Source organism: Pelophylax lessonae (genome assembly GCF_965119305.1).
Source record: "Pelophylax lessonae genome assembly, chromosome: 1".
NCBI classification, from domain to species: Eukaryota; Metazoa; Chordata; class Amphibia; order Anura; family Ranidae; genus Pelophylax; species Pelophylax lessonae.
Genome location: NC_138768.1, coordinates 350845061 through 350858693, shown reverse-complemented (window position 1 = coordinate 350858693; position 13633 = coordinate 350845061). Strand labels below are relative to the sequence as shown.

The 13633-nt window shown below is 44.0% G+C and overlaps 1 protein-coding gene across 1 annotated transcript in view; it reads right to left on the bottom strand.

Annotated features, from left to right (window-relative positions):
* The window catches only part of GOLM1 (golgi membrane protein 1), a gene marked incomplete at its 3' end in the record, with an annotated part of 158913 nt that overhangs the window by 37114 nt on the left and 108166 nt on the right, over positions 1 to 13633 (bottom strand). Inside the window, exons 6-7 of the mRNA XM_082244929.1 lie at positions 12831 to 12960; positions 8295 to 8436 (exon numbers count right to left, since the gene is read on the bottom strand). Of these exons, the coding sequence (XP_082101055.1) occupies positions 8295 to 8436; positions 12831 to 12960 (272 nt within the window). The remainder of the gene's footprint in view (positions 1 to 8294; positions 8437 to 12830; positions 12961 to 13633) is intronic.

Sequence of the window (13633 nt, the reverse complement as noted above, 5' to 3'; positions counted from 1 at the left end):
CCTGTAGCTTCAGAAGTTTTGTCTGAGGAAGAAACACCCGGGCTGATGCTGAATCCAGGGTCAGACCCAAGTAGTCCAGCTTTGTGGATGGAGACCGTGCCGATTTCCTGCAGAGTTCGCACTGTAACGTCCAAGTCGGCTTCGAGAGCCAAGGAAGACTGCACACAGAAGCAGATTGCCCAGGTAACCTAGTAAAGCAATCCCCTTCTGCCGTAACAAGGCCAACACTGGGTCAAAACATTTGTGAACACTCGAGGAGCTGAAGCGAGCCCAAAGGGTAACAACGCAAATTGAAAGTGCTCCTCGCCCATGGCAAAACAAGGAAAACGCTGATGCCCGACATATATTGGAATATGAAGGTAAGCGTCCTGGAGATTGATAGAAGCCAGCAGATCTCCTTGATGAAGAAAAGCTACTACTGTGCGGATGGACTCCATCCAAAATTTCTGAACTTGCACAAAGTGGTTTAGAGCCTTGAGATGCAAGATCGAGCGAACCTTGCCTTCCTTCCTGGGAACTGTAAACCGATTTGAATAAAAACCTTGGAAATGTTGAGACTCTGGGACCGGCACAATAACTCCTTGTGCTAACAGGTCCTACACTGCTCTGTAGAGGCCCTGTAGCCCCTCTGGAGACAGGCATAGGTTGGCAGGAAAGAACCTTGCCGGAGGCAAGGACCAAAACTCGATCTTGTAACCAAATCAAATCAGTTCGTGGACCAATTTGTCCTGAATGAGCAAGGTCCATGGATCCGGCAAGAAGCAAAAACGTCACCCCCCCCCCCCCCACCACAAATGAGGGTGAGGTCGCCCCGTCAGGCTGGGGAAGGCTTGTCTGCGGAACCAAAAGTGCCCGCTTTAGACTTACCATTCCAGGGTCTATTGGAGCCTCCCGCAAAGTTACGGGTGGATCTCGAGCCTTTTTCCTGCAAGCCAGCCGGACGAAAGGGCCGCTTGTGATCTGAAAAGAAGGGACCCCATTTATGGCGAGGTTCCATGCCCTTATCAGCCTGTGGAAACAATGTACTCTTGCCTCCCATGAAGCCCTCAAAGATCTCTTCCATAGAGGCAAGGAACAGATGGCCACCTACAAAAAGGAAGATCAGTCAGCACCTTTTTAGCAGCCTGGTCAGCTGACCAGTACTTCAAACAGGTCATGCAGCGAAGGATCACCACCGTCAAAGAAACCGTGTCGGCAAAGCGGGCCGCATCACAAATATACTATACCCCTTGGATAAAGAGAAAATGGGATTTTTGTACTTCCTGTAAAATCCAGTTCATCGATGTACATAGCGCTCCATAAATCATAACTAGTGGTATGTCCAGAAGCACTGCCAAAAGGAAAATGAGGGGTGGGTAAAATAACCCAAGACTAAACATAACAGCCCTTAACCAGGAGACAGGAGCCCCGTCTGAAAAAGAAAAGTTTTAATAAAAACCTCTCTAGAGAGAACAGCCCCTCTTAACCACTCAACGACTGCCCAAAGACTATTTACATCGGCCGTTTAAACCTAAATACCGGTGTTATGGCAGCAGATAACTGCCATAACCCTGGTATTTTTTTAAAACGGCGGGGGGGTCAGCTTTCCGATAAGGGTGGTGACAGCGGCGGATTCGCCGCGGGATCACCATTCCGGGGTGGCGGAAGAGGTGCCCCCCCCTCCCGGTACTTTTCCCCACTTACCGGACCGCCGGCAGCGGGGAAAACGATCCGCTCCCTGATTCTCACGGACAGAATGTCGAGTGAGGGCAAGCTTGCCCTCACTCGACTCTATAGTCTTGGAGGACCGGAGCGACGGCAAATGTCATTGCCTAGCAACCGGTTTAAAGGTCCTTTTTTTTTTTTTTCCTCATTTTATTTTATTTATTTTCTTTCATCTTTTAGTGTACTTGTGAGATCTGAGGACTTTTTGACCCCAGATCTCACAAAAAGAGGTCCTGTCGCGCCTATTTATATTACAAGGAATGTTTACATTCCTTGTAATAGGAATAAAAATGATCACATTTTTTTTTTTTTTGAAACGGTGTAAAAATAAAAAATAAAATAAATAGTAAAAAAAAAAAAAAAAAATTTAAAGCGCCCTATCCCTGTTAGCTGGCGCGCAGAAGCGAATGCATACGGAAACCCCACCCACAAACCACACGTGAGGTATCGCCACGATCATTAGAGTGAGAGCAATAATTTGAGCCCTAGACCTCCTCTGTAACTCCAAGATGGCAACCTGTAGAAATTTTTAAAATGTCGCCTATGGGGATTTTTAAGTACAAAAGTTTGTCGCCATTCCGTAAGCAATTTTGAAGCATGACATGTTGGGTATCCATTTACTTGGCTCAACATTATCTTTCACATTATGGAAAAAATTTGGGCTAACTTTACTGGTTTCTTATTTTTTTTAATTCAAAAAAGTGAATTTTTAAAAAAAAAAAAAATTGCGTTTGGAAGACTGCTGTGCAAATACGGTGTGATAAAAAAATATTGCAATAATCTCATTTTTTTCTCTAGGATCTCTGGTAAAAAAAAAAAAAAAAAAAAAAGAATGTTTGGGGGTTATAAGTAGGTTTCTAGCAAAAAAAAAATGATTTTAACTTGTAAACACCGAGTGTGAACAACAGGCCTGGGGCTTAAGTGGTTAAAACAGGAGCCTGCAAAAAATTGCAGCCAAAAGAAGCATCCGCAGATGCCAAAGTATCTACCTTACAGAATTTTGTAAAGGTATGTACAGACGTCGAATTGGCCAACTTGCAAACTTGCGATAGCAAAGCCTGATGACGGAAGGCCCAAGAAGCACTCAGCGCCCAAGTAAAATGTGCCGTGACAGGAAAGGGTAGAACCTGACTTTTAATGGAATAGTCATCTGTCAGATCCATCTGGAGATGGTAGCCGAAGAAGCGGCCAGCCCTTTTATTGGTCCGTTCGTAACCACAAAAAGCATGTCTCACCCCTGAAAAGACTCAGTAGCCGCCAGATACACCCGAATCGCAGGAACCACATCCAAGGTATGCAAAGCAAATTCCTTGGGATGAGCCGGTTTGGGACATAAGGAACGCAACACAATGTCCTCATCCAAACTGAAGTCAGAGAGGAAGAACCACTTTATCCCTATGCATCACCAAATAGGGACTGCAACAGGATAATGCCGCCAATTCTGATACCCTGAGGGCCGAGGTAATAGCCATCGAGAATGTCACCTCCTGGGATAACATAGGGAAGGGAATCTCCTGAATATTCTCAAATGGAGGTTTCTGGAGAATTGAAAACACTAAATTTAAATACCATGGCGGCAAAAGAGACCGTACAGGTGGAGCCACATGTCGAAAGCCCTGAATGAAGGTATGAACTAAAGATTGCATGGCTAGGGGGTTGCTGAAACAAGATTGCCAAGGTAAACACCCGGCCCTTGATGGTACTCAAGGCCAATTTCTGATCAATGCACTGTTGAAGAAAGGTTAAGATCCGAGCCACAGACAAGGATCCAGGGTGAACGCCAATCGACTCACACAAAGAAATTTACGCTTTCCACGCACGCTGGTATATCTTTCTGGAAGAAGACTTCCTCGCATTCCACCATAGCAGGGATCACTGATCCAGACAGACCTCTATCCCTCAGTACCTGGCTTTCAACAGCTAAGCCATTAAAACCAGGGACTGTAAATCAGGATGGTAGATCAGCCCTTTGGAAAACTGGTCTTCTCTGAGAGGAAGCCTCCAAGGGACATTTACAGCCATCAGGATGATTGGAAGATCCTCATTCTTGATTCCTCGCAGGAACTGCGGGAGAAGCCTTAGCCTGAGGATGATACTGGCCTTACCTTGGCCCTTGGGACGCCTGCAGCGGCTGTCAGAGGAACCCGTGACCTCGTCACGAACCTCGGTATCCTCCTGTGGAGCCAAACCTGCTAAAGGAGCTGCATGTAAGAACTGTCTTGAAGGTGGATACCACCAGACTCAGATCCTGTATTCAAAATGGGAGAGAGGACTATCTGCGTGACAGCAGCGATGAACCACGGCCTGTGGTCCATGAAGTTTGTGCAGAGGAAGGACCACCCTGGTCAGAAATAGAAATCAGACCTAGGTAAATCAATTCCCTGGACAGGGATAGGGGGGACCTTAGGTAGTTCAGACATCACCTGAACTTTTGGAGGAGTTAAATCCGGACAAGGAGACTCGAGACATGAAAAACCTGAAAGGGACAAGCTTTGTCCCCCTTTCTGGGTACCTCCAGGTGAAACATTTCGCAGATCTCCTTGATGCTCACCAAAGAAGTCCACAGGCCGGAAACCATCGAAGATGTCCCCCCACCGCAATAATGGGTGAGGGCAGACCTTCATGCTAAAGGAGTCTTGTCTGCTGGTTTGGTGGAAGCTTGCTCTAGGCTTACCAGACCAAGGTTGCTTGGAACCTCCCAAGGAAGATTTAAAAGATCTATTTCCCTTATTCTCCTTCCCAGAAGCACAAAATAATTTTCTATGTGCTGAGAAGGAGGGCCCCCGTGTGCGCAAGGCTCCTTCCCTTTTCTTGACTGTGGCAGAAAGGTACTCTTTCCCTCCCCACCCGGTGATACCCTTAATGATACCATCCAGGGTAGCCCCAAACAAGCGATCGCCTTGAAAGGGTAGATTAATGAGAGCTTTCTTAGAGGCTTAGTCTGCGGACCAATTCTTAAGCCACAGCATGCGCCTAATCACCACCGCTGAAACAGAAAGTTTGGACTGCACAGGAGCTGTATCCAAAGCTGCATCACAAATAAACTGCAGCCCATGGACCAACTGGTCTGCTCAATCAACATAAGCAGCGAGGACCTGCTCACCCCCCAGGCCCTGGCACAAAAGCTTGGCTCATTCAGTTAGGGTCTGAGACACCAGGGCTGAGGCAAAAACTGTCCGCAATCCCGAACCAGCCATAGTAAACATGCTGCGTGCCACAGCCTCTGCTTTCTTGTCAGTCGGATTGGGATTCCTCTACTGGGAACATGGTTGCTTTATTCGCTGGAAACAGGAGGGTCTAGCACTGGTGGACTAGTCTACTTTTTTTAAAGTGACCCCTCAAAAGGGTAACGTACAGCAAAACGTTTGGGGACCACAAAGGGTCATTTTGGTTGCTCCCATTCCTTACAGGAAAACCTGTCAAAATAAGCCACATAATGAAACACCTTTGGAATACGATGCGACTTGTGTGTGCCAAACGACACAGCGACGTCCGTTTGAGATATTAAGTCCCCCTTGACGGGCCGCGTCCACGGCGGCATCAGGCTCAGAATCAGAGGAGACTGCAAGACCGCTGTCAGTGCAACCATGGGAAGCTGGGGTTCCAAGGGACCTGCCACCTCCATGAGGGGCTCAGAGGGGAAGATGTGACCATGAGGCTCCTCAAAGGAAAGGAAGACCTCGCAGTACAAAAACAATCTTTTAGTACCACTAAAGGATCTCCTCAAGGCACCTATGAGGAGAGGAGAGGAGAGAGAGAGCAGGGACCCCCAAAGACTCACCCTACCGACCGGAGTAGCGCAAAGAATTCAAACCCAGCATCATCATAAACGCTATCCCTGTTTATATGTCCCGGACACAGGAAGAGGAAACTAAGGAGGAAGAGGAGGAGCTTTGGAATCCCCACGAGGCTTCAGTTGTCTCCAACATCTCCCAGACTAAGGGAAAATTGCCCCCATTACATCATCCGACTACATAAATATGGCCGACAACCGAAGACCAGCCAGACTAAGGGAAAAATGCCCACCATCAGCTACAAACACTGAATCATGCTGCCAGGATCTTTCCTGCACCCTCTGCAATGCTGCATCCTCTGCAAGGGGACCCCCCCTGAAGGTAGGACACGTTTAGGGGAGACTCTACTGTGTACCCTGTACCGGTCTCTATACTGGGACCCCTCTGCACTATACCCACACTGCAAACAGCAGGGCATGCACCTAGGGGTTTCCTACACTGGGACCCCTCCAGAGTACCAGGGCAGGACACACTATCTCAGGACCTTTACAGAGTGGGGATAGTGCGGGGAGACCCCAGGGTTCTCTGCTGCATTCTCTGCCCTGGGACCCACACCGGACTCTAGGTCAAAACAGGAGGGAACGGGAGCAGGGAAAGCCCAGCTCAGTGAGGGATTTAAGTATGGGAGGAGGGATCCTGCAGGCAGGTCCGCCGTTCCTGGAGTTTACCCGCGTCTACCCCAAAGAAAACCACAAAAAAGGGGAGAGGGGGGAACTGTACTTACCCTTCCATAGTACGGGTAATCCAGACAGAACTCCGCATCACCAAAGCAGGGGAGCCGTCGGTCAAGGGATCGCTGCGACTCAGATCCAAGCCCGGTTGTTTGCAACCCCAGACATTTAACTCGCGTGCCAGCCTCTGTCCGTGAGGCTATGTCGCAGCTGACCTAGCGCGCAGCTGACCTAGCGCGTAGCTGCGGTCTGCACACGCTCGCTTGCTGGGCCGGGGGACCACTGGATCTAGATTATCCAGCCCGCCGCCCAGCCTGGCAGTTGATTGTAGATCTCCCGAGAGAAAAACGATGTAAGGAAGAAGAAAATTGCTAGAACCAGAGATCTCAGCCAGGAGCCTAGGTTCTTACTCCTGACAAGACAGATTAAAACGGATTACCTAGAGCAGAGAGGGGAGTTCTATACCAGATAAAGATGGCCCATGGGCGTAGCCAAGTGTTATTTGTTCTGCCTAGTCGTTTGCTATGTAAACAAGCCAGATGGGCGCTCTGACTGAAAGACCGAGATCTTGTGTTCCTGCTAAGCAGGAACACAGATATCCATCTTTCTCCAGTCAGAGCAACCCCCACACAGTTAGTAAGCACCCCCTAGGGACACACCTAACCCTCTGTTTGCCCCTGATGTTAACCCCTTCCCTGCCAGTGTCATTAGTGCCTTTAGTGCAGTGATGGTGCATTTTTTTTTTTTTTTTTTAGCACTGATCACTGTAATAATGTCACATCAATTTTATTTGGGAACAGCGTCACGCAACTGCGCAATTGTCAGTTAAAATAAACGCAGTGCCGTATCGCAAAAAATGGCCTGGTCATTAAATGGGTAAAACCTTCTGGTCCAAGAGTGGTTACAGAATAACTTCAATTAGCGAAGTAGTCCTTTATTAACCCCCTTACCTTATTCGCTATAGTGGCTACCTGGTGGAAAAATGCTTACCTGCAGGTCCAGTTTTTAAATCTTCACTGTTTGGCCTTGCTTGGTGCAGCATTGTCTTTCCCTAAATATAGTCATGCTTTTCTTTTGTCACACATGCACACTGCGGTCCCCATTCATTTATAAAGATGGCAATATGTTTGTATTCTGCATGGAGTACAGAGCCATCCTTAGGAATGAACAGAAATTGTTGTATGCATGCAGAGAAAAAAGCATGACTGTGCAGTGCCCAAGAGGGCCACACAGTGAAGATTCTTTTTTAATGTCCCTATTACAGGCATATACACTGCAGTGTCATAAACCAATAAACCCACCTGTGTGTTTTTTGTTAAGAAATCTCAATCTGAAAGAAGCCTACAGACTATGGGGAGAACATACAGTGTACTGCGTAGGAAATAAAATGTGCAAAGAATACATTTATAAAAATAACAAACCTATTGGGGATCCTGCTGAAAGCAGAAAACACAAATAACAATGTAATAATTATAAAAAATACATTTTGAATTGAAATATACTATAGACTTACAATATACAGTATTCCTTAAAAGTAATCCCTTTAAGGAATACTATATATTGAAAGCCTACAGTATATTTAAATTCAAACTTATTTTTTATTAATATTACATTCTTACTTGTGTTCTCTGCTTTTCAGCAGGATCCCCAATAGGTTAAAGGCAGAAGTTTTTTTTTTTTTTTTTTTAAACTCTGTTTGCAGCAGCTCCCCTCAGCCTCCCTAATACTTACCTGAGCCCATCTTTATCCAGCGATGTTGCAGAAGTTTCTCAGCTGCCCAGGACTCCCCTCCTTGGCTGAAAGAGCAGCACGGTGAGATTGGCTCTTGCTGTTGTCCATCAAAGTCAGCCAGCCAGCCAATCAGGGGAGAGAGGGGGCATGGCCGGATTTGCAGCTCCGTGTCCCCATAGCAAGCTGCTTGCTGTGGGGGCACTCAACAGAAGGGAGGGGCCAGGAGCAGAGAAGAGGGACCCAAGTAGAGGAGTATCTGGGCCACTCTGTGCAAAACCAACTACACAGAGCAGGTAAGTATAATATGTTTGTTATTTAAAAAAACAAAGACTTTACAATCTGTTTATTGCCTTGAGAGGCTCCTAATCTCCACCCTGGACTAGAAAAGGCATACCTTTTTTTTCTGGAGGAGGAAAGACCTCTTTCTTGTCATCCTTGGAAGGTGGAATTAATGCAGGTTTTAGATTTAGTTTTTTGTATTTCTCTTCTTCCTTTTCATTGTCTTTTTGCTGAATATTCCCCTGTTTTGTGGTTGGCTAGATAAAAGTTAAGCTTATTATCACTTTAAAAATGTTTAAATAGAAAAGCTGTACATAATTTAAGTGCAAGATTAGAGTAGTAATCGAATCTCAAGACAATAAAACTTGAATTACAAGATCACATTTATAAACAACTACCATAATAATTTACAGATATATTTTTATAAAATGTTTTACGAGATTTTAACACTTAAATTACATTTTAATTAAGATTAGGATGGTATAGGAAAATAATTTTATGCACATAGCTTTAAATTCAATAACCCAGTCACTACAGAAGGCAAGCATAGATGTCAGATCTTTTAAGGAAAGTGACCAGTTAGGAGGGATCGGTCATTATCCTCCTCAATACAGCAATTGGCCTCTACCATGTCTTTTTAGACTCTGACAACATTAAAATCTAGCACACCTGCAAGGATAGCTTTTGGAAAATCTTCATAGCAGACATGTGCAATTAGTTTCAGTCCGAATCTAAAATTCGGATGAATTTTTGGCTATTCAGAGATTCGGATGTATCCAAATCTATGAATGACAATAGTACCAATTTTGTTAAAATTGGTTTAGTTTCATCACCTTTATTTGTTTACATTCAGCTGTCAGAGGGGAAGCCAGCTGACAGCCAATGAGTCATTGGTTGTTAACCACTTGCCGACCAAGCCTATTCTGGCACTTTTTGTTTAAAATTTAAATCAGTATTTTTGCATTATACAGCATCTTACAAAAGCGAGTACAACCCTCACACTTTTTTCTAAATATATTATATTTTTTTATGTGACAACACTGAAGAAATTACACTTTGCTAAAATGTAACGTAGTGAGTGTACAGCTTGTATAACAGTGTAAATTTGCTGTCCCATCAAAATAACTCAACACACAGCCATTAATGTCTAAACCACCGGCAACAAAAGTGAGTACACCCCTAAGTGGAAATGTTCAAAATTGGGCCCAAAGTGTCAATATTTTGTGTGGCCACCATTATTTTCCAGCACTGCCTTAACCTTCTTGGGCATGGAGTTCACCAGAGCTTGTCAGGTTGCCACTGGAGTCCTCTTCTACTCCTCCATGAGGACATCACGTTGCTGGTGGGTGTTCAAAACCTTGCACTCCTCCACCTTCCATTTAAGGATGCCCCACAGATGCGCAATAGGGTTTAGGTCTGGAGCCATGCTTGGCCAGTCCGTCACCTTTACCCTCAGCTTCTTTAGCAAGGCAGTGGTTGTCCTGGAGGTGTGCTTGGGGTCGTTATGTTGGAATACGGCCCTGCAGCCCAGTCTCAAAGGGAGGGGATCATGCTCTGCTTCAGTATGTCATAGTACATGTTGGCATTCATGATTCCCTCAAACTGTAGCGCCCCAGTGCTGGCAGCACTTATGGAGCCCCAGACAATGACACTCCCACCACCATGATTGACTGTAGGAAAGACACTTTTGTCTTTGCACTCCTCACCTGGTTGCTGCCACACATGCTTGACACCATCTGACCCAAATAAGTTTATCTTGGTCTCATCAGACCACAGAACATCCATATCCTTAGTCTGCTTGTCTTCAGCAAACTGTTTGCGGGATTTCTTGCGCATCATCTTAAGAGGCTTCCTTCTGGGACGACAGCCATGCAGACCAATTTGATGCAGTGTGCGATGTATTGTATGAGCACTGATAGGCTGATCCCCCCTCACCCCTTCAACCTCTGCAGCAATGCTGGCAGCACTCATACATCTATTCCCCAAAGACAACCTTTTGGATAGGACGCTGTGCACGTTCACTCAACTTCTTTGGTTGACCATGGCGAGGCCTGTTCTGAATGGAACCTGTCCTATTAAACTGCTGTATGGTCTTGGCCACAGTTTCAGGATCTTGGCAATCTTCTTATAGCCAAGGCCATCTTTATGTAGAGCAACAATTTTTTTTTCAGATCCTCAGAGTTCTTTGCCATGAGGTGCCATGTTGAACCTCCAGTGACCGGTAAGAGAGCAATAACACCAAATTTAACACACCTGCTCTCCATTCACACCTAAGACCTTGTAACACTAACGGGTCACATGGCTAATTGGGCCCAATTTGGGCAATTTCACTTAGGGGTGTACTCACTTTTGTTGCCAGCGGTTTAGACATTAATGGCTGTGTGTTGAGTTATTTTGAGGGGACAGAATATGTACACTGTAATACAAGCTGTACACTCACTACTTTACATTGTAGCAAAGTGTAATTTCTTCAGTTTTGTCCAATGAAAAGATATAATAAAATATTCACAAAAATGTGAGGGGTGTACTCACTTTTGTGAAATACTTTTTTTTTTTTTTTATCATAAGCAGAGACCCTAGAGAATAAAATAATAAAATGGCGATTTTTACCATATTTTATGTTACATGGTATTTGTGCAGCGGCTTTTCATACGCAATTTTTTTGGAAAAAATACACATAAAAAAACTTAATGCAAAAGAAAAAAATAATGATAATTATATATTATATTATATATATCCCAATTTTTTGATAAAATATAAAAGATAATGTTACGCCTAGCAAATAGATACCCAACATGTCACACTTCAACATTGTGCATGCTCATGGAATGGCGACAACTTTTGTATGTTTTTGTTTCTTAAGCACAGAGGGATGGGGGTGGTTTAACTTTTTTTTCACTTATTTTACTTTTTATTTTACACTGTCCCTTTAATTATTATTTTTTTTTAATCGCTTTTATTTTTAAATGACAAGGAATGTAAATATCCCTTGTAATAGAAATAGGCAATAACCGGTCCTCTTTATGGAGAGATCTGGGGTCAAAAAGATCAAAAAATTATGTCACTCCAGTCCGCCAAGAGCATAGAGGCGATCAGAGACAATCCGGTCTCTGGGAACCTCTATGGCCAGCCACGCGATCCATCAGATTTTCAGGTGCGCTGGTAAAAACGATAAGCCAGAAAAAACACAGATGAGCAGCAGGAAAGCACTCTGAAAGAGATCGAGAGGCTAATTAACCACTCAGACTGCTTTCATGAGAAAGCCAGTCACCGGCTGACAAAAAAAAAAAAAAAAATACCAGAGTTATGGCTTTGGAATTGGAAATTTGTTCAAAAATGTATAAACTAAGCTAAACAAATTCCGAAACGAATCAACGAAACAAAATTACCATAACGAATCTATTCGAAACAAAAACTAAACAAATGATTCCGTTCTACACATGTCTACTTCACAGCTAATAAGTAACAGTTCTAAAGATGGCATTTATGTGCAGGTCCCACGTGTCAAGATTGCTTGAATCTGCAGTCCAAGGGCTGCATGCAAAAAAGGTAATACGTGGCTAGTACAAAGAACCTAACACACCAATGAAGGTGCTAGTAACCTTAAAGAGGTATTAAACACAAAATACAAAAATGTAATATATTGCAGCTTTCCAATCTTTAGATGTGGTAGCTGCATCAGTTTTCATTTTTAAGCTTTGTTTTAACCCCCTTTCACCTGGTGATCCAGCCAATAACACTTGCTGTCGTAGAGTTTCTGCATTCTGGATGAAGTAGAAAAGCAGACTTGGGCAGAAGCATTGTCAGACTGGGGGGATAGCAGTGTTAGACTAGCAAAATTAGATGGACTTGACTAAAAAATTGACGCTAAACTCCTGATAAAACTCCATGAGCAGTTTTTCTCCTTTGGAACAAATCATTTACATTAAATAAAATCTGGCCATTGTAAGCACTGCTGTTAGTGTTAAAAGGATTGTCTCAACCCTCAACTGCTCAGGACAGCTTTGTCTGATAAATGTAATTGAAAAATAACAGACTCCCTGGCTGGATAACCAGGTGAAAAAGGAGAAAGCCTAAAAAATGAAAGCTAATGCAGCCACCATAACTATGAATATAAAGTAAAATTTATTTAATTTATTACTGGTTTTAAAGCATATGTAAACCCAAGAACAACAAAAAAAAAAAGAAGAACATTTTCAGCAAGTACAGAAAATACCTGTTGATCTTGACAGAAATGCAGTGTCCCTGTCACTTCCAGTAAGCTGCAATGAAAGCACCAACATAATCTTCCTTACAAGCCATCATGTGTAAAATTTAAGTTCCCCTGCTCCTGATGGAACGGAGATAAAGAGGAAAACATGCGTTTGTAGTCCTATCCTAGTGTACCAACCATGATCCACCCCAGTGGTCAAGTGAGGGCGTGAGTGTAACCACCCTTGGACAGGAAATGTGTTATTCAAAGGATTACTAGGTGAAAAAAAAAAAAAAAAAAAACACAGAAGACAACTCATCTAAGGTCTGGTGAGCTGCAATATATTACATTTTTGGTTTTGGGTGGATTGTTCCAGTGCTTGCTGGTTGCGGCTTTAGCTCCTATTTTTGACCTTTTCCTGCAAGCTTTCATAGGGCAAAAACTGACTAGATTTCCTACCTTTAGCTTTTCGGTCTCAATTATATTTTTTTCAGTTTGTTCATTCACTGCATTATCCTTCAAACCCGCTTTTCGAAGCCGCTCTTCACATTGCTCCTTTACTTCTGCTATCTTACTGCCACACTGTGCCCTAAGAACAGAAAATTAGCTTACAGATAGGAAAAGCCACAATGTCAGCAAGTGAAAGAAATAGATTTCTAGATTAACCATTGTAGGAGTTTCAAGAAGTGCAATGTTTAACATGGAACTCCGGAAACAACTGACAAAGCACATATTGTAATGCCCCTTCATGTCGAAACCAATATAAAATATTTCTTCAGCCGCATGTGTTCACAAAGTGTAAACGCATTTTTACGAAAAAAAATAAATAAAAAATATCACCATTTTGAGGTAAGTTAACGATTTTGTGTTGGGCTGCATTCATAGCCATCTTGGGCCATGGGCCACAGGTTGGACACCCCTAGCATAGAGCACAGAGTCCTTTGATATCCGACAGCTTATTAGAGGAAAGACACACTCTCCCCCCCCCCCCCCCTCTACTAAGCGAAGGTTGAGTCACCTGCTGGAGGGGGGCGGGCTGCCTCCTGGGAGGCTGTTGTAATGTGAAAAATGGTCAGAAGTGACAACTGTCAGAGCTTAGGATTCAGGCTTGAGTTTAGGAGCTTTTGGCGTTTTTTTTGCCAAAGCTTCTAAACTCAACTCCATAAAAGTGTGCGTCAATGTACACATACACAAGAGTTTAGAAGCGGTTGTGGGTGGGGTGGGGGGGTAAATTTAACCTCTCTCAACCTCCCTCTCCTGAA